This window comes from Drosophila mojavensis, unplaced genomic scaffold, assembly GCF_018153725.1.
Source record: "Drosophila mojavensis isolate 15081-1352.22 unplaced genomic scaffold, ASM1815372v1 contig_74, whole genome shotgun sequence".
NCBI classification, from domain to species: Eukaryota; Metazoa; Arthropoda; class Insecta; order Diptera; family Drosophilidae; genus Drosophila; species Drosophila mojavensis.
This window is the reverse complement of record NW_025318899.1, coordinates 17,702,824-17,725,769: the sequence shown is the minus strand read 5'-3', so window position 1 is coordinate 17,725,769 and position 22,946 is coordinate 17,702,824. Positions and strand designations below refer to the sequence as shown.

General features: G+C 34.0%; 1 protein-coding gene across 8 annotated transcripts in view; it reads right to left on the bottom strand.

Annotated features, from left to right (window-relative positions):
* The window catches only part of LOC6582879 (poly(rC)-binding protein 3), a 115,030-nt gene that overhangs the window by 18,509 nt on the left and 73,575 nt on the right, over positions 1-22,946 (bottom strand). For all 8 annotated transcript variants that reach the window (XM_032731725.2, XM_032731723.2, XM_032731727.2 and 5 more), the window contains one exon: positions 7,206-7,967. In XM_032731725.2, coding sequence (XP_032587616.1) covers positions 7,206-7,304 — 99 coding nt within the window. In that variant the 5' untranslated portion in view covers positions 7,305-7,967. The remainder of the gene's footprint in view (positions 1-7,205; positions 7,968-22,946) is intronic.

The following is a 22,946-nucleotide window of genomic DNA, read 5'->3' as shown; positions in this document are numbered from 1 at the left end:
CTTTTGTTGCGGCACAATTAGCACCGTCCATTCTTAAGACTTAATGCGTTTCATTCTAGTGGCTGTTGTAGTTGTTGTTGTGGTTGTTGTTGTTGCTGATTCTTCTTCTTGTTCAGTGTTATTAAAGTCTCTTCTTCTACGTTGTTTTGGCCACATGCTTTACCAGCTAGCCAGCCAACCAGCCAAGCAGCCAGATGGCTGGTCGTGTGATAAATGGGCTATCAAAATGTTGCGCTCCCTTGAGAATATTAGACAATCTGTTCTGTTCTGTTCTGTTCAAGTTTTGTTAGTTTGTCTGGCCTCCAGCTTAATAATAGGTGGGTAATAATTAGGCACTGTAATTGTCGCTGGAAGGTGAACAAAGCTGTTTGTTTGTTGCTGTTGCGAAATGTTTAGCCATGCTAAATAGCACAGTTAGATCGTTAAAGCGAAGAAGCAAAAACAAAAACGAAGAAATCTGTTGCAATCGGTGCAGAAGAAGTTTCTTTACACTTAATTCGTTTTGGACTTGGTCAGTAGAATAAATAAACAAATATAAATATATATAATGTATTTAAAACTTTCTATAATTGAAGAATAGAGATAATTTAAAATGTTATCTTAATTTATTTATAAAAATAATATTTATAAAAAATAAAATAAAATAAAATGAATATAAAAAAAAATATATACACATATAAAAATAAAAAATAAATTAACAAAATAAATAAATTTAAAAAAAAATAAATTAAAAAAAAAATAAAAATAAATAAACTAAAAAAAAAAAATAAAAATAAATTAATTAAAAAATTAAAAAATAAGTAAATTTAAAAATAAATCTAAAGAAAATAAAAATAATAAAAATTCTGATAGCAATATAATTTTAATATATTTAAAGGTGATTTTTTTAAAAGATTTATTTATTTTGTATTAAGTTTTTATTGTTAGTTTTACAACAATAAAGTAAAGAATCTTAAATTACAGAAATTCATTTTAAATTGACTTTGGTTATTTTACAAATTTTTATCAAATTTGAAGCAATCAACAATCAACAAAAATTCGGTCCATAAATTGTTGTCAGAGTTCCAGACAAAAGATCTTTGAAGTTGGCATTTAGAATGTCTTTCAAATTAAACAAAAAACAACAACATAAAATAACTGTAAAACAATGCCCTTTATAATTGAGTTTAGAAACACTGCAAGAGGGCCCATAATGAAAGGCAATTGTCAATACTCGGATTTATGCGAGTGCACAAGATTTATGACTGGATCAAGGCCACAATTCAGCTGCAGTATTTTGCATCTTTAATTAACTGGGCCTTATTAATTATTGTTTTGCTTTTGTTATTCATTCAATGGCAATTGTTGGCAGTTTTGTGTGAAAGCCAGCAACAGATGTCGAATGAGTCAAACCAGAGTTGAAGGCAAAGTCGTGATGCAGCTAATTAATTTATGACACAAAAAAAAAAAACAAAACTAACAACCAACACAAAAAGAAAACTCAGTGAAGCGACAATGTGAAAATTATAGAAAACGAGTAGGAGATCATTATAGTTGGCTAGAAATGACTGCCCAATGCGTGATCAGGGTCTAAAGTCGATGATCATAGTCTAACGGCAATTGAATTGGAATGAAATATTGTTCGGGTTTGTGCCAGCTGTGTTAGTTTATATAGATTTATAGAGATCAACTGGGACCCAACTGCCCAATTTGCTGATATTAGCTTTATATATGTAGAAGAGCTCAGCTTTTACTACATCGCTGAGGAATAAATATTACAGATAAGCTAACTTATTCTTTTTTTTTTTTTTTTTAATTAATAGATAGAAGAGGATGCAATCAGTAAATATCGATTATTTCGATGAATCAATGATTCAAACTGCCAAGTCTGCCCTTTAAAAATATTTATTTCTTATTCGTATTATATTTCGTATTCCCAGTCTAATGAATTTATTGATTCTAAAAGATAATCGATTTTCTATTCTGAATATCTACTTTAAATAAGGCCATAAATTATAGAATCTATGTTGGTGAGGTCTATTATAATACCACATTTGTCACGCCCTCATTAGAAATGCATACAAAATCAGAAAAGATTACCAATTTATTAAGTTAATTCGCATAGACATGCATTGGCCAAGCCTAATATACTCTATTTAATTACCTAAACGAGCATTAAAAACGAAAATAAAAACTAAAAAGTGAGCAGACAAAATATCGACTGCACTTTTTGTGTTGTTTAAGGTTCTGGTATTTGGCTTGCTTTTTCCTTAGCTTGTTTTTGCCGTTGTTGTTGTTGTTGTTGTCTTTTGGCAGTCAGCCGCAAATTGCATAGAAACCAAAGCTAAAAGTGGGTTGCACTCTCTCGCCCAGAATTATCGAGTATTTTGCAATTGTCAGCCAGACACATATACATTATATACATATACATATATGCATACGCTACGTATACGTATTTTCTACAGCAGCTGCTGCCGTTGCTCCCCTTGTTGTTGTTGTTGTTATTTTAGTAGTTGTTATTTTTGAATCATGCATTTTTAATTAGTGAAATTGCATAGAGCAGAAGAATGCAGCATCTTGTCGTGAATTTTGGTTGTGTTCAATGCGCAATATTTTACAGTCTCTTGTCTAATTATAATTAACCGATTTATCTATGCACTCTAACCAAAATGTCTTTACATAATAATGCTAATGTAACAGAAATCATCAAAATCGGGGACACAAATTTATAAAACAACTGTAGTTAGCGAAAGAGAGAAGAAATGCTTCAATGATTAATTAACTTGAGATATAGTTTTATATACAATTAAAAAAAAACCTGTTTTTAATTTATTTATACACATATTTATTAAATTATAGTGCAAATTATTACTGCAGAAATGAATATATGTGAGTCATCGTAAATTATACATATGTATATATATTCATATACCTACTTCATTAGTCGCAGCTCAAGCTTGAAAGATTTCAACACTAATGCTAAAAGCATTCATGAATATGGCATGGTAATTATTCCAGCTAACTTGGAAGCTTGTGACCTACCCTAACTTTTGTTATTATAGAATACATTAGGTCAACTATGCACACTCACCGCAAATCCGTTTAATCTGCATATAAATGTGTTTATCTGGGTATTAACGACTGACAAATACCCTTGATTTATTAATATATAGACATTTATTCTATTATATAATGCATTACTTCTAAGCAGCTCTATTATACCCCTTCTGCAGTTGCTTAATCTGTACAGGGTACATCACATAGAAATCCCTTCATTTCATGCTCAATTAAACAAGTCAACACGGATGTTGTTTGTGTACATTCAAAGCGCTTTTTCTTCTTCTCTCTTTTTGTTATTTGCCACTTGATTTGCATTGCGCTTAAAATGTATTTGCATATTCTGGCATGTGTGTGTGTGCGTTTGTATGTGTGAGGATTTGTCAACTCAGCTAGCAGCAGCAGCGGCGACAACGACGCCGCTCATAAATCACGCTAATCTATAACTATCGATCAAAAGACCAACACACACAAAGAGAGAGAGAGAGAGAGATAGCGGGAGAGAGAGAGATAGCGGGAGAGAGTGCGAGCGAGAGATGGCTAGCGCAGCTATTCGGCGCTTTTCAAAGTGTCTTGAGAATTTATTGCCTGAATCCTTGAGCAGCGGCGTATCAAATACTTGCGAATCGAACACATTGCGAAAAACTGGCCAAAAATAAAAAGAGCAAAACAAGATTTGTACATTTACATATGCGAATACTTAATTTTAGTTTAGCTTGAGCACTGAAGAGTGCGCAATTACATACATATATGTGAATACCATGGCCCGTTGATCGAGGCACCCCAACTCCTACCGCTCAGCCCCCCTTCCTCTTCGTAGGTTCTCCTTTTCACTTGTCATTTGTTGTTGTTGTTGTTCTATTTTTATTATAAATTGTCTGCAGATATTTTTGCCAAGTTGCCAATTTTTAGCTACACATCATGCAATGTGTAGAGCAGTTCCCTTGATGCACCCTGCGGCTGACAGTGCGTCGCTCTGTCGCCTTATCTGCTGTGGCTGTGGCTGCTCTTGTTGCTGTTGCTATTGCTGCACCTGTCGCTGCAATTCGTTGCACTCACATAACTTGGCAACAACAACGGGCCAGTATATATATGTATATATATAAGTGTGTATTTACATAAATCAAACGCTAGTCACACTTGCAAATCGGCTTTTAAATAATGATCAGCGCGAGTTTAACGACAGCTTTGGCCCAAAAGCTTTTGACGGCTCAGCCAGCACGTGCTGTCGCCACATTTGAATTTGAAGTGGCACACAAACAGCTTTTCAACCGCTTCCTCTCCTAGCCCCCCACATGGACTGTAGCTAATGTCACTGCATAATTGTTTTTGAAGTTTGTTGACTGTTATCAAATAAATAAGCTGATATTTACACTCTTTTAGCGTGGCTTAAGCTTCACATTGAAGCTTAGCTGTAGTTGATTGTAATGATAGTCGGGCTTGACAACGGCTTTTACGCAAATGATAATTATCTGTGACTGAGCTCTATCAGCTCTATTATGTGGTATTTGATTTTTGACAAATATCGAAAGAAAAAAAAAAAAAAAGAAAACTTTTTGATAGGCCGCTCCAAATGAACAAATTCGGTTTCTTTTGTGTCTGTCTGACAAATAGTAGAGCGAGACAGAAAAAGTTGGAGGCGATTTTTAATTTTTATTTTTTTATTTGAATTAAGTAAGGTATTTTTTCTATGAAACTAATATTAAATATAATTATTTTTATTATAATTAACACAGCTATAAAAATGAAAATTAATGCTTGGAAATCATTCTCTTAAAGCCAATATAAGTTTTTTTCTTTTTTTTTTTACAAATTATTTAAGTCTATTCTATGAAATTGACTTTAGATTAATATGGACAATGGTTTCTTTTTATTAATTTTATTTTATTTATTTTATTTTATTTATTTTATTTTATTTATTTTATTTTATTTTATTTATTTTTTTTTTATTTGTTTATTTTATTTATTTATTTATTTTTTAATAAATTATTCTTTTTGAATAATTTTAAATAGCAATTTATTTTTCTTTACATAGAGAAAATTATTTTACATGATAAATATTGAGTGTTTCATTTCATGGAAATTCTAAATTGAAGTTAATTTTTTAGTAAACAAAAAAAAACTGCTTTAGTCGAGAGTATTTGAGTGAATGCTGCTTCACATTATACAATTCCAATGAACTCATTAATCAGTTTAATATATTAATGAGCATAAGAGTATAACTACTGCTCTCATTTTTTAATTCCCTTTAAATTCTCAATGTTTTATTTAATCTACATACATATATTTTAATGAGCTGCATTTTCAACGCGTGCCTAATTACTGCGCTCCAATATTATTTTACATTATTTGCATTGCCATTGCCGCCGTTCGCAGTTGTCCTTTGCCTTATATAAACAAATGCTTAATTATGTATAATATACGATTATTTTTCAATAAAATACATATATGCTTGATATATTCTTTTATGATGAGCCTGGTTGATATATTGTATATATGTATATATGAAGATACATATTTTTATATAAGTATCAGAGCTCACTGTCCACCTGCCTGTTCAGCTGCATTTCTGCCTTTTATTTTTATGACATTTATTGATGTGTTTTTTGTTTTTTTATTACTTATTTTTATTACTCACAATATTTGTGTGCTGTAATGATTATTTAATAGCCGATGCTTGCTTCGCATTTTATGACTGTAAATAATATTTCTCGTATTTGCATATACATATATTAGACATATATATATAAATATCGTTTTTTGTCCTTCTTCTTTGGTTTGTAATAATGCGTGAAGTGTGGCGTATTTAATTCGAATTTGCATACAAAATTTACGCATCAATTTATAATTTTAATTACTTTCCATTTAAATTGCCACCGTTTCTGATTGCATTTGTATTCACAATCTCTCTCTCTCTCTCTCGCACTCTCTTTTCATCCACCTTTCTCTCTCTCTCTCTCTGTATTTGTATAACACTGGATTAGCTTTGAGAGCTTGCTGCGTATTTCTATAAATATTTAACAACGACATAATTCAATGGAACGCTTTAACGCTTACACCTGCTCTTAGAATCCCCATTTAAAAAGTTGCAAAGCCCAACGAAAGGCCACATAAATAATATCCCTTTTTATGTTGCGCAACTTCTCGGCACGTGAACTGATTGACAAGAGCTTTTCAACGCTGTCAGCTTTGTTCAAGGACTGACAAAACAAATGCTGAATGGAATACCTCATGACAGTTGTAAAAATAAAAACATTTTCACAATCTACAATATATTTTTTAAATTCCTGGTTTAAGCCATTTATTCAGTTAGCTTTAAAATCCTAGTTAAGAATATATAACGCCATGCTATTAGCTTCTACAATAAATTCATGGGCTTAGAAGCTTAGAAGTATTTAGCAAAGTTATGTTTAGTATAGTTCACACTATATAAAGAATCAGCTGTAAATTTATTTACTTTCTATAGCCTTTTAGTCTGGTTTAACAGCTCACACTCTAGCAAATTAGTTAATCAGCTGAATTAAAGTAGTCATTGTTAAAAAGGTTTTAGTTCAACTTTAAGTTTATAGAAAAAGTTTTTTTGCCAACTAACTGTTAGAATTGAGTCAAATTAAAGTGCTATACATTATAATTTGAAGATTTCATCAAAGTTTACAAGTTTTAGCTTAAATTCTTGTAAAATCTGACTTATTTCAAGTCAAAAGCTATAAGACTTTATTAAATCTCTTATTATTAAGCCCTTTTAAAGCTATCCCGCCTTGAATTATTTATAACGTGGTAGCACATAATTTAACTTAATAGCCCATATCAAAGTCTGAAAATTATATCAAAGCACAACTTTTCAGGTTTGTTTATCCTCAAATCTCTGAAGCCCTTTAGCATATGGCATAAATTATTAGACTGACAAACATAATTCCATTTCGAAGCCACATCAAAGCTTTCAAATTATATTAAAGCTCTCACCTTTTGAAATCTCTACTGCTTCAAATTCAAGTTGTAAACCCTTTAACATTTTCTTAAAACTCATCAGCTTGTTGTAGAGCTCTCAAGCCTGTCCTTGCTTTAAATATACTCATTTCACAAGCACTTAATTCATATAGCTTAATATCAGTGTTGTTCATATATACGTTAATTATTAATACAATAATATCTTCAGTTATTCCACTCACCTTTCCTTGCATAATCAGCCTTATTGTGAGTGTCACCGATGGATCCTCCAGTTTGATGGGCGCACCGCTCGCACTGCTGCTTGTGTTATTGTCCTCCATTATTTGTTTTGTTTTTGTTGTTGTTGCTTTATATTTATTATATTGTTTATATGATGCGCTCTGTGCTCTCTGCTCTGTCTTTTATATTGTTAATTATCTTCAAAGTGTTGACCGATTGGCGGTCGTTACTAGATCTTTTATCGCTCTTGTTATCCTTGAACTGTTTGTCTTTTAGCTGCGATTTATGGCTAAAGTTGTAAATATATATATATTTGATATATATACTTGCTATATGTACAGTATATTGTTCATATATGATCAAAATATAATGCACACCGACATCTATTTGAATTTTGGCTAATCTGGTTTTTGTTTAATTTATTATTTTTATTTCCTTTTTTTTTTTAGTTTCCTTTGAAAATTAAATTGGTGGTGTCTTTTACTAATCGTACTACGTTTATATTTTTACTTTAATATTTTTTTGTTTTGTTGGCTTAAGCTCGCTGCGTTCTATTAATCCTCGTCTCTCTTGTGGCTTTCTGCTTTCCTTTTGCTGTTTTTCTTTTCTCTTTTTTTGGGGTTTTCCTTCGATTTAAAAATGCAACAAATAATCACTGCTAGATACGAATTTGCATAGAATTTCTAGTATATTATGCTTAGTATTTGTTTATGTTAATGTTGAGCAAAAATACTGTTGCTTAGCGTTTGTATTTAGTTTTCGCACTGCAAAGAAAAAGAGAGAAAGATAAACAATTAATATATGAAATATTTTTAATAAATATTAGCTAATTTATTTTGTAAAATTTGCGCAATGTATTTAATCAAATTGCTCTTCAGTCAACTCGACTTGACTCAACTTTTGTGGCATTTTTCCGACTTCCGGCATTTTTTTCAACAACAACAACAACAACAGCAAGAGAACGCTCAGCATGCCTCGTTCATCATAAGGCTACTATCGTGTGCGTTGTTGTAATTTTGATATGAAATGTGTTTTTATACATATTCATAAACATGTACACATACATACATACAGCTTTGAAACTGCGCCAAGTTTTTATATGCATATTCCACCGTTCGTTTGGGACATATAACCGAGTGTTCACATATATATTATCGATGGCTGCGCCCCCAGACTCAGCATCAGCCTCAGCCCCTGCCCCAGCCCCTCTCCCACTCCCCCTCACTCAACCCAAGGCATTTCTTACGCTCGAAATCACTTCATGTGCAATTTAGTACAGATATACAACATACACAGCGTCGCTTCTTCTGCTTCTGCTGCTGCTGCTTCGCTTTTTATTTTTTAAATATTTTTTTATTCATTCGCTTACTTTTTCGTGTACGAGAGCAGAGCAAATTCCCAGCATAGCTTTATATGCAGACTTCGCATGTGATTCTGAATGGTTTTTGCCAGCAGCAGCAGCAAACAACATTTCCCCAAGGAGCAACAGTCGGAGAGTACAGGGCTCCAAAATATTTGCACAGGCCAACGCGATGGCTGCCAGCAACAGCTCCAGCAGTTGTTGCTGTTGCTGTTTATGAAATTATGCGCACTAATTCCCCATGTAACGGCAACTCTGCCTAGAGATAGCATAGCGTCCGTCTATCTACCCATCTCTATCTCTCCCTCGCTCTCTCTCCCTCTCTCTATCTGTCTATGTGTTGCCTGACTTTGTCTTATGCGGGTCGCTCGCAAAATGTAAAAAGCATTAACGACTAAATAAATGCGCATAATTTGGCTGCCCGCGTGCACTTTACATTGACATGATACTCGGCACAACAACAACAACAACAACAACAGCAACAAGAGCCTCACTGATAGCCAGTCCTCCAATGCTCCAGCCGGCCCCCTTGGCTGCCACGCCCAATTATTTGCATGCATATTTTCCATGTTTTGTTTCTAAATATGCAAATCTATTGCGCTGTCCAGGTGTGACAATCCAACTACTGCAACAGCTTGTAGCAGTCGCCTTCAAAAATGAAAGAAAGACGCCCGCCGACTGCTATAAATATAAAAGGCACCAGACTGCTTTGCAAATATTTAAAGTTGATTTTAACAACTAAAGTTTATGTTCAAAACTTATTGCGGAGTGTATTTTATGAAATGTTGCTTCGTTTGATATTTTTGCTATGGAAATGTATGACAAAGTAAAATAAAGTTTTGTTGGTGTGGATAAAGAATCAAGGAGAGAAAAAACATATACAAGAATTTTGAGAGAATTCATATAGGGATACATTTAATTATATTTTACAGTTAGAAAATGCAGCAAAATATTAGAAAATATTTTCAGTTAAATAATGGAAATCTTATTAGAGAAATGTATAGAATTTTTTCAGGTGCTTCTATATTTTTATAACCTGATCCCATTGAAGAAAATGAACTATGGTTTCATTTAATTAATAATTACATAGTTTTAATTATTTATTAAATTAAATAAGTTTTTTATATATAATATGATATATATATAATATGATATATATATAATATGATATATATATAATATGACATATAATAAAATTTAAGACTTTTTTTTTTTTTTTTTTTTTTTTTTTTTTTTTTTTTTTTTGTTGATGGGACACTAATCTATTATTTCGGACTTCACTTCAACAAAAACCTTAAAAATCTGAACTACATGACTATAGTAGCATAATAATTTATTTCTCTATTAACGCAATGTTTATATGGTATATATATTTGAGTTCATAAAAATAGAAGCGTTGCACTAGAAAAAAAATATAAATCAAATGAAATTTTTCCATTGAAAAACAAAATGATTCCCAAATTTTGTTTAGAATTGAATGCAATGAAGAGAATTTCGAAAAATCACTGAATTAATTTTCTTTTTGATGGATTTTGGGAACTGAATTGAAAATCGCGCGTTCCTAGAAATTGTGAATAAAAATAGTAAAAATACAAAGAATAAAAATTGTCCTTAAATGAAAAGGTATCAATAGTTAATAATATATTTTATACCGATTGAAATTCATTGGAATTGCAAATATTTTTTTTTACGTAGAGGACTGCTAAATTTATGAATATTGTTGTATATATATATATATATATATATAAAATGTATAGCAAATTTTCTAGAAATATTTAGTGCTAATTAAATATACTAAAATATAATAGAAATAAAGTATATAACCAATATTTAATTTGAAATCACACTTTTGGCTAAATAAATATAAAAATGCAATCTTCAAACGGGACGTTATGAATTAATTTGACGACTAAATTCATTTCCATTTCTAGCCGAACATCTTTACCATTGACAATTCTGTTCCTTTTCAAAGAAACTTTTGTTTGCTCTACAAATGCAAACTAATGCAGAACCTTTGTAATCAGCCTCACATTGCTGCTGCTGTCCCTGTCCGAGCTAACCTTTGTTCGCATATATCGCAAAACTCACAGCCATGGCCAAGTTATCTTAGCATACGAATCCATTCCTCTCAACTTTAAGCATTGACTTTCCGGACATGTGTGCAGAGCCTTACAATAAACTTTCGACATTTGTGTCCGACTAATGCATTAAGTTTTCATGTTTCACCTACTACGTCCAGCCACCTCCCTCTGCCCAAAACCATCTGTACATAATATATTCAGCAGCATATATACGAAAAATTTCATCTATCAAACGAAGGCAAAAAGTACGCAAAAGTTTTTGGCAGTCTGTCGCAAGAGTTTCATGAATTCATCAGATGGAATTGCGAATGCCAAACACAACAGCAACACACTCACAAATGGCACACCAAAAATTAGAAATGTTCAACTAAACCAATTGCATGCATATTTCACATTTGAACTAACATAACTGCTTGAATGCCAAGCTTTCAGCTTTCAGCTTTCAATGTTGCCATACAAATTGCGGTGCAGGTATGACAAGTGTGCAATAAAAAGGTAGAGAGAACACTATATATAAGCCAAGATTTGATTCCTGCTCAGACAGGGCACACAAACAAACACACACACACACACACACCAACGACGCTGTCATGCTCATGGCTCTATGGGAGTGTGAACCGGAGGTTGCGTTGAGACAGCAGCACACAACACAACACATGACCAGAATACGCTAAAGACGACAGTTCAGGGCTGTCTGTCGGTCGGTCGGGCGGACTGCCGCATGCTGTGAACTGCCAGACACGGACAGACAGCAGCCAGTAGCAGCAGCAGCCTGCTATTGCTGCCTTCAGGCAACGAGCAGCTGTAGGGGGCAATGAAATAATAAGTTCCGTTACAAGCATTGTAAATTCTTAGCATTGCATGCCACAGCGCCCAGAGCCCACAGATGAAGACATCCATCTGAGCAGTCAGTAGACAACGTATTGGCACTGGCTCGACTCGACTCAAGTCAACTCGACTCGACTCGACTCGACACCAACTTCAGCCAACAACAGCAACAACGACGATGTCTCGAACTCCGTCTGGCTGCAAAACTCATTATCAATCATACGCACTGTATGCGCGCACTTGGCATCAGCTTTTAATGACTTTTTCTTCAGACAAACGCAAAAAAAAATACTTCAAAACGGCAACGCAGCATCGTAACTAGTTTGGTTTTAATTAACTTGCATATAAATGCCAGCACACTGGCACTCGGGCAACCGGTTTGCTTTCTAATTTCTTTTAGCTTTCCACACTCACACACACGCACACTTTCAAGTGTTTGCATGTCTGTGTGTGTGCCAATTCTCTAATTTTCTGGCAATGAGAAAAACAGCACCACAAATCATCAAGATATAAAGTAAGAGCTTTATATTTCTTTCATACTCTCCCCCTCACTCACTCCCCTCCATCTCTCTGTCTTGCATTCAGCATGCTGGCAAATGAATTGCATATGCGATGTTCTCTTTTTTTTTTTCCAACTAAATGTGCATTCTGTGTAGAAATTTATAAGATTTCCAGCGAACGATAGCAACAACAACAAAAACTTAATATGCGGGCCAAGGCAAAGTATTTTGCACATCTTTTGCTGGCAATCAAAAGGAATTTTCCAACATAATAATGCAGCTATAAAAGGAAATAGATTCTTTAAAGACATTTAACATTTGCAATTCACTTTGCCATTGATGATGTCTTCCTATGAGCTGAGTTCAACACCTTTAAGTCAACTAAATCCGTTACGCTCTCTAATCAAGTTATGCTTAGCCAAAAAAAAACTGTTGCCTGCTTTGCAGCGCACAGACGTTTGTGGTCTCATCATAATAATAATAACAATAATAATTTCTATGCTGCCAACAGTTGTTGCCTTTTGATATTACACCTATATATATATTGTCTTGCTCAAATAGAGCAAAAAAAAAAAAAAAAAAAAAAAAAAAAAAAAAAAAACAAAGAGAAAATAAAAGAAAATCCAATTGAATTTTTTGTGTCTCACAAAGCAAAAACAGAAAAGGAAAAAAAAAAAAAGAAACTCATGAAGCGGCACAATAAATGCTAAATGCTGTACGTGACACACACACGGGGGTCATATGATGATGATGATGCTGTATGGCGTGGTATGGACTGTAATGGATGGATGGAAGTACGAATTGTATGGTTTGCTAAGAGACAGATAGAGAATGCAAGTGCGAGTGAGAGAGAGAATAGCTGACATCTCGGCCTTAAAAATGCTGTCATGCGTTGAGAGACTTTTGTTGACGGTCGCGTTGACTTTATACGTCAATTTTCATCGTAGTCATACGAGACGAAGACGTGAGGAGTTTTATTTTTTATTTCATTCCTTTTTTGTTTTTTTTTTTGTGCTTTCCCGTTTATGGCAGGCAGCAGGAAAAACAAACATCAAGTGCAGACGACTGCCAAGTCGAGAAACATTGCTGACGGGCTGACTCGCTCACTGACTGGGTGGCTGACTGGCTTTCACTCCGCCTAAAATGCCATTTTCTAGTCAGCAGCACAACACTCTCACGTCAAGTTGTCGTCTGCAAACATCAGCCGCCACCACCAGCACCACCAGCATCACCAACATCACCAACACCGCCAACACCACCAAAGACACCGCCAGCCAAACTCCAAATCCAAAGGCAGGTGTTGTCGCTGTGGAAACAGTTTCGTCAGCATCATCATTATTACTTTCATCACCATCATCATCATTACGGCCACCCACAGCGCATAATTTTATTTTAATACACTCACTGAAGGTGTTTAGAAATTTATTAAAATTAAAAAGAAAAAGAACTTTCAAATTATCGTCATTATGGACGACACGGCGCATAATTTTTGGGAATTTTTTATTATAGCTAAAAAGAAAAGAATTTAAAGCTCTGAATTATGCTAGATAAAATAGATTAATTTTTTTTTTAAATTCTAGTAGACGTATTATTAAATATATTAATATTTAACATAAGTTTAGCTTTAGTTATCAAAATTTAGTAAATTTTATGTATTAGTCTTTATAGCTGCCCACAGCTTTACTCAGGTTTTTCATCATTAAAAATCACTGAGGTTGTCTATATATATTTAAATTTTATATTTTAAAATTAAAAAAAAAATAATAATAATAAAATAAAATATTAAGCTCAACCTCGTTTTTACCAAACACTAGGAGATATATATAAATTTATATATTTATATAAACAGGTTAATAGCTAAAGTTTAGTTTATGAAAAGTATTTTTTTTTTAACTTTTTAGCAAGTGCATTTAGTCATTATATCTCTCCCAATTTCCTTACATTTCCTTCAGCATCACATTTATTGACATCATAATTATTAAAAATTGTTTAAAACTAAAACTATTACTTCAAATAAATACTAAATAATATGCAAATTCAATTACTTTGCAGTTGAGCTCGTTTTTGGCAAGTATTATTTTAGATCTCCCACAAATCGTTGACTTTAGTCATAAACTTAATTTGACTTATCAAAGTTGAGTTAACTTTTCAGCAAGTGTGTTTAGACTTCGTATCTCCCCCAGTTTTCCAGCACAGCTCACTCATCGTTCACTCATGCGGTTTTTGCAATTTAGCCCCACTGTGAGGGGCTCTGTGAGCTGTTACTCTTCAACAGAAATCCAATCAGAGTTTTAAGTTTACTTACTTAACCCAACCACCCACACCCCCAAGCCAGCCTAGCAACATGTGTGCGCGCAATGCTCATTAACACATTTTAATTGCCAGAGAAAGAGAGAAAATCACTTTGCAATTAGTTCTCAAAACTCACTCAAGTTCCAGTGACGCAAGTTGAGACGAACTTTTGAGAAACTTGTGAGTAATTTAGAAGTGAATGCACGAAGGGTTTAGCATTCAAAATGAATATTAAAGATGGGCAATTTAATCCTTAACTATGCATATCCAGTTATTTTCCCATTTACTATAACCCATTCACAAACAGATGAAAGAAAAGTTCTGAGCGAAAGTTATACGATGGAAATTAATTTTTAAAATTAATTATGCACATGTGCAATACACGCAGCTGTCTGCTGCTGCTATCCCGCTGGCAAAATGCCTGTCAGAGCATTGTAACAGTGTGTGTGTGAGTGTGTGTCTGTATTTTTATAAGCCCAACCGGCCGACACCTGACACATTTCCAGCTGTAGCGTTACGAACGCACAGGCTGTTGTTGCCCTGGGGGGCGGTCAAAGGGAAAACTCATTAAAGTGCGTAATTACAAGCACACACACACACACACACTGTCTCTCGGAAGGCACAACAACAACAACTTTGTGCACATAATAATATTAATATTAATAACATAAAATACTGGACTACAAAAGCCTCAAACCCAAATGGTCAACAAGCGCTCCTGTTCGGTCCTCGGGACTACTGATGAATGTCCCTGGGCCGCACTTAATAACATTTGGGCAGATTTTATAGCCGGGCGTTAGCCGAGCACATAATTTGATTTATGTTTACCAACTGGCCCCCAAAGGCAACGATTTTCTTGTGCACTTTAAAAAGGTCTTTTTTTTTATTTTCCTTTTTTTCGTATTTTTTTTTAGTGACATTTGTTGTTGCGCTTGAAATCACTTTCGAACAGGCAAGATTAACGTGAAAAAAAATTAAGGCAAGACTTTGTCAAGCTGTCAGCGGGCTTAAAGGAACTCAAGCTAAACGTATATAAATTACTCAGCCATTAGCTTGACTTGACTGTAATATATAGCTTAACTCTCAATTACAGCCATTAAAACAATATATCAAACAATTTATATATAGATATATATTCATCTAAATTTAACTTTTAATCTCCTTAATTATAAATGTTGACTTGCAGCTGTCATAGAGTCTTAAATTGTTATATAAATAGAATGAAAACTTTTGGGGCAATCCATAAAATCCAGCACAAAGCACAACTAACAACTGTAACAGCAACAGCAATTCCACAAACAAAACGCAAATGTTGCAGAAATATTTAATTATCCACACGCACACATGCACTAGCACACACAGCAGCACAATGCGAGGATTAAAGGGGGCAGCCCTTAATAATTGCTCCTGCTAAAACAATGGACATATGCCCGAAATTATAGCATACTTATGTGGGCGAGCCCTGAGCCCGGAAAGGGTAGAGCTAAAACTTTTGAGCCTATTGTTGTTGTTGTTGCTCTCTAGAAACACCTCAATGCACACACACACACACACGATGCTTACATAACACATACAGAGACAACCACATCCGTACACATCCACACACACATACACACACACACACACACACACAGCAAGCCAACCATTGCCGAGTGCCGTATTAATTTTGTGTCAAATAAGTGAAACGCAATTAAACGCACATGTCAGCTCGTGGCAAATGGCCAATAACCAGACAGAGCCATAATTAGAGTGAGAGGCCCAAAAGGCTGTGCCAGAGCAGGACAGAGCTAGAGAGGGCTGCAGCTAGAGCAGCCTCCACACAATCAATACAAATAGCAGCCAGAGCCTTCACTCAAATCATATATATACAACAAGGAAACTCTAGTATGTGTGTGTGTGTGTGTGTGTGTGGGAACAAATTGCACAAAATCCCTTAATATGATGACCTATTAAAATTATGTTCGCTATGCGCGACAATGGCAACAATAGCATAAACTATAACGCCTCCATCCAAAAAAACTTGCCACAGACGCTGACAACTCAGAATTATAGGCAGCCTTTTGTGTGAGTAATAACCGAATGGATATATATAACTTTTTCTTTTTTCTTGTTTGGCCAAAATTGCCTATTTCATATTACATATATATATGTTACATATGTATGTGTGTGTGTGTGTGTGTCTGAAGTGCACATGGAATTGCTGAAGCAAAATAAATTGAAAGTTACTTTTGGCCATAGCATAAAGCTAACTGGCGGCTGCCTCTTCACATCATTGATTGGGCTGGGCGTGGCAGGTTTATGGGCAAAAACAACTTTCGAAGATGATGCAGCAATTATGCGAGCTGTTTGGGCGTACCAGTCAAGAGGAGCTTAGTTCTAATACATTTCTAATAACTAGACTGTGAGAAAATAAATGATATACTATTTCGAATTGAAGAAGTTCATGACAGAAAGTCTAACGAAAATACTATGAGAAAATAATTGTTGATATAAGTTGAAGCTGAGTGGAAAAATATATATTTATATAAATTATTATTTGTAAATAAACGTTAGAAAATAAATAAATATATATAAAATTGATGAAGCTTAGGAAAGTACATCAAGAGAAAGTCGAACGAAAATACTTTTAGAACATAATTGCAAAAATAACTTGAAGAAATAAACTTTTGTTGATTGAATATTTTATTTATATGTACATATTTTATTTTTCATTTTTATTTATGTACATATTTATACACGTTACTACTACAATTGAGTTTTAACCAATCCGACTTTGAAATACTTATAATATTTATTTTGGTTGTCTTGGATCACTTCCACAAAGTCCAAGAAATAAGTTGAAGTCTAGTAGATACATATATGAAAACCTTTTTTTGCATTATATATTTATATATATGCATATATATTCTCATTCCTGTATATATTTATACACATTTTTATTTCAATTGAATTCTAATCAAACTTTAAACACATTCAACATTTATTTTTGTTTTCTTAGGTCACAGTGCTGCTGGAATTTTTAGAGTTATCACATTATTTACAACGAAACCCATCTGTATCTATTACAAAGTCCTTTTTTATACTTTTTTGTTTGGACAAAAGCGATAACCTCCATGAACTGCTATCTAACAGAAAACAGAACAGCAGCAACAACTGTCGTCCGATGCCAAACAAACGAGTCAGACTGATATGTAAATGCACAATAAAGCAGAAGGATTACGGATTACAGCAGCAGCCGCAGCAGCAGCAGCAGCAGAGGCATAGAGAAAGAGAGCACACACAATAAACAAGTCACAAATGGCATAGACAATACAATGAACAGCAGATGACAAAAACTGGCAAAAAAGTGACAAAATGTTGGCACAGGTTTGAGCCACGCCCATGCCCACTCCCATTCCCATTCTTCTTCTTCAGCCTTTATGCGCAACATCTATGTCATATCATATGATGACGTGGACATATACTGCCCTGAATAGACTATCTCACTATCTCTCTACGTCTCTCTCTCTCTCGCTCTCTCTGTCTCTTTATCTACTTCTACATCTCTGCGTTAAAGGATGCGGCTAACAATGACATAGCCAGCGGGGCAAACTATGCAAAATATTTTGATGCTCAAATGTCACAAAACATGAAGTGACATTTAATTAGAAAATCCCTCAAAAGGCAGCAGACAAAAAGAAAAACGTATTCAATCAACTTAAGCTAGCTTTTGGCTGGATTTATATGTATATCCGCACCCACATACTACATACAAACAAATGTATGTGTGTATTTTGTGCGAAGCTTCACAAATTAAATTTTAACGCCAGCCAAGTGTGCTTCGCTTCATTTATGTTTCATCGAAAACCCTTGAGAGATTCAACTCAATTGCTCAACTCAACTTTTGCCTTTATTTGGCTTGACTTCATAAATACACATGTATGTGTGTGTGTTAGCCTGTGCCTGTGGTCTGCCTCTCATTTAATTTGCATACACACAAAACTTTATTTATTAATCCACAAATTTAGCTATTAAGCACATGCTATTCTAATTCCTTGCATACCTGATTGCCAGAGCTTTAGCCCGGGCTTCTATTTAATATTCTAATACATTTCTAATATGGCCTAGCTTTACTTTTAGGGCTACATAAATAAGTTAAACCGTAATCTGTTTGTAATTTGTAATATTTTACTTTTGTCTAGGCTTTTTTATAAAATCAACATATTATATGTATATAATAATTTGATATATTGTTTAATACATTTTTTGTAACTTTATATTATGAAACTATTTTTTCGCATTAATGTTTAAGCGACAGTTTTATATAATTATAAGATTTATATTTATGTTATTTATTTTAGTATATTTTATTTTTATTTTTTTACGGAATTTAATTGCTTTGTATTATTTATTTTAAGCATTTTTTATTTATGGTATTTTTTAATCTTTCAATCTTTTATGCCAGATGAAGATGTGTGTGATGCTCAGTTCAATTTTATTGAAATTATTAATGAGTAAATTAATATATTTTTTTTTTCCTTTTAATATTCTTCATTTATTAATTATTATTCATTTCTTAAACCTTTTTAAAATGTTTATTTATTTTTATTTTTATTATATTTTTATTTGCTTTATATATGTTTCTTTTTTATTTTATTTATTTATTATTTGGTTATTTTATTTTATTTTTTGTATTAATTTTTTTGCATTTATTTATTTTATTTTTTATTTTATTTATTTTTATTTTTTTTTTTTTTATTTATTTATTTATTTATTTTTTTATTTATTTAATTTATTTCTTATATTATTTATATTTATATTATTCATTTTTTTATTAAACCTTAATAGACTTACTCATTCATTCCCATCTAAAATCTGAATACCTTATGCTCTCGGCGCTGCCTTCTCTTGCCTACTTTACGTTTTACTATTCAACATCTCCAACTGTCCATCTCTATTGCCGTCGACAACTGCTTTCGTCTGTTCTCTAATGCGGTCAATCACATGATGTCGCCTTGCAGCCCATAATTATTGCAACTGTTGTCGTCGCTGTTGTTGCTGCTGTCATCGTTGTTGTTGCTGTTATTGCTGCTGCTGCTGCTGCTGTTGTCGACGACGTCATTGCCGTCTTAGAGCGTTAAGTATCTGTTGGATGCATTTTCTTTAGCAACAGATTTTGTGCCATGTACCTACACTAATTACAAATTGCGCTATGCTTTGGCTGCTTTTTTGCTGCTTCTTCGCGTTTGCTGCTGCGTTGTTTGCCAGCGCAGCAAATTCTCGCGTCTCATAAATTAAGTAGGCCACCCATAGACGGACCCGATGCAGGCACCAAGCAGCAAGCACCAAGCACCAGGCAGACACCATCTCAGCCCACTTTTCCACCTCCCCCCACACCCCCGCACAGCACAGGTGCAACTGCAGCCCAGTGGGTTGCCTAAAGGCCCCCCGCATGGTTAGCTGGGTGAATCTTTATTAACACCGACGTCAACGACGCGTTGCAAAATGCAACGAAACATTACAAATGTTGCCAAGCAAAAGATGAAGATACACACACAAACACACATATGCCGAGACACGTACACAGCTGTCTTGAGACGTCGTCTGCTTGAAGAAATCTTATTAAAAAATGCACACTGAGTGAAAATATGGTCGGATATGTTAGTTTGTTATTATTTGTTGTTTTTGTTGTTGTTGTTGTTGCACTAGCGGCAGTCACCGTTGCAACCGCATAAATTACGGCCAGCAGCCAACAACAGCTCCCTCCCTCTCCCACACTCCCATCTCTCTCTCTCTTTCTCACCTTTGCCTAATGCCTATTCGTTTCTTTAGTTGGGGGCATTCGCCTTTTTAGCACCCAGCAATGAAGCCGGAGCATGAAATGCGATTTACCGAGGCATTGCCATCATCATCATCATCAACATCATCAAAGGCGGACACGCCCCGTAATGCCCCGCCCCTTAGCACCTCAACATTATATGCATAGTAAAGTGTTTGTTCTTGCTTAAGCCCTCGCTGCGTGTTAATCTCACAAACGAGTTGTTAACATACATCAGCATATATATACATATTTACTAACTATATCAAATCTAGATTGTGTAGGGGTCCAGAATATTGAATACGTGTAAAGGAATAAAGAATAAAAAGGTGTTGGCATATAAGAAATAAAAGGAAAAACTGTTTGAATTATATTTATTGTATATATTTATATGTATATAAAAAACCTATACAAATATAATAAAATTTGCGGTCTTTGTAGAAAATATTGCTAAGCGCAATTTAGGTTTTATAAAATATTAAAAAATTTCCTTGAAAATTAATTTGTAATATTTTTATTAATACTTTATTTTTAAGTGGAAAAATAGTTTGCAAAAAAAAATGGGGAAAAAATGGTATAGAAATATTTTAAATTTCCTTAGTAAATATATAATAATTTTCATCCATTTTCTATATGTAAATAATTATATTTAAAAATGATATAAAAAAAATGGACATTTTTTGAGATAAAATTTAGACTCAATTTAAAATTAATTAAAACAATTACAATAAAAAATCATTTTTTAATATTTTTTATAATATTTCTAATGTTTTATATACCCTAATTTGTCTATTTACTGCATTTAATTTGTCTACCTAGCTCGTATTTTAACTTCCCTGTATCACCACTTAATCATTCATTAGCGCACATCCTCTTAGAGCAATGCATTAGTAATGCAATGCAACTAGCAATTAAATATTCTCCTCCGACTCTGTGGAGAATCTGACATTTTAGTCGCTCTGGGGTTTTAGGCCGCTATTAATTTGCTAATTAACTTGGCCATGAAGCCGAAACGCACATAAATTATAAAGTTGCCGTTAATTGGTCTGCTGCAAGTTCAATTCGATGCACCTGCCAATGCCAAAGGCAACACCTGAGGCTAAGCTTTGCAATATCCATGCACCACTCATGAGGTAGCTAACTACCTTTGGGAGTATCTATAGCCGGTCAAAGAGCTTTGCGTGACATGAAGTATCTGGCATCGACGACGGCGATTCGGTCAAATGCCATTGGACTATATTGGCTGGGCCTTTGTGTATATATGGGCGTGGCATGCGTTTAAGCTTTGCTCGCATTAGTTTACATGGCGACTAGTTGGCAACTCTCGTGCTGCTGAGATGGACAGAGCGAGTGAGAGAGAGAGAGAGAGAGAGGGGGAATAGAGAGAAAGAGAGTGTGTGAGACAGACGGCGAGAGCTTTGCCTTTTCATAGTAGGGCACATGGATCGGCTTTTATGCAACAGTGCGCATCAAACGTATTCGACCACTGCACACAGTGTGCACACACTGCTAAGGCTTCACCAACAACAACAACAACACCGACAACAGCAACAACAGTAGGAGAATTAGGTGACAGGCAGCATATGAAAGTCGCTTTAAATGGCATTAAAATTCATTTAGGTTGTCGCCTCGGAAACAGCCTGGGGCCAACAGCCAGCCAGCCAGCCAGCCAAGCGCCAAACGAACCATGAGCCGCATCGATATTGAAATTTATGCTACAGATTTAACTAATAATGCAGTTAAATCCAGTCGGAACAGCTGAGCGTGGGTCGCCCATCTAAGTAAAACAATCACACGGTTCATATCCCAGCGCAGACGCGACTCGTATTCTCTCCCTCTCTCGCTCTCTCTCTCTCTCTCTCTTTCTCGCTCTCTGTGTGAGCAGCAGGAGGAGGCAGCAACGCTGGCAGCTTCAAATGTTGGTGACGCTGGGGCGCTGGGTGGGGACAACAATTGAATAAGCGAGGCAATCAATCAAAATACAAAATCTATTAGGAAGCAAAGGCGGCAGCAGCAGCCAGCGAAGAAAGCGAAAAACGTTGCCCGAAGGACTTGGCTGCGTGCACAGTGGGCATGAGTTGAAATTATTAGGAATAAATATATGTTATTAATAATTTTCATATAAGTCATATATTAAAATATATATGAAATAAATCATATTAATTATTTTTGTTATTATATTTTAATTTATTACTTTATCTTTACTCATACATTCATATAGAATATATTCATATTTATTTTTTTTATTCATTTATTAATTATATTAATTGAAAGCTCTTTTTCACTGATTTATTGCTTGTTGTTAATTATTAAATTATTAATTTATTCAGGAATTCAAAAAGATTTTTTTGACCGACTAATAAATAATATTAATATTTAAATGAGTATGTTTCAAATTATTTTTAATTTGAAAAAAATTGTGTATTTTATATTATATACTATTATATTTATTTATTATTTATTATTTTAATTTATATGAATTAAAGTATTTTCAGTTTACTAACTGACTCCTCAAACTTTTTTATTTTATTTCTCTATAATTCTATCCTGTATGTTCATGCATACTCTGCATTCAAATCAACTCAAACGTTTTTATAAATATTTGTGTACATCAAATTATGCTTAGATAAAATATAAATAAATTTAATATTATTACCAAAGTTCAAGCCAAAAGCCAATTTCATTGCGTATATAAATACTGTATTTATTCAATCAATAAATCGTTTGCCCATTGTGCAAATTGCAAATGACGCAAAACCTAAGCTCCCGTCAACTGGATTTAAGAGTTTCTCGACTGTGACTGCGCGCCGCTTCAATTATGAGAGACGGCGCTGGAAATCGCTTTTCCTTTGCCGTGGCCTTTACTTCATTTTCTATCGAGTGTG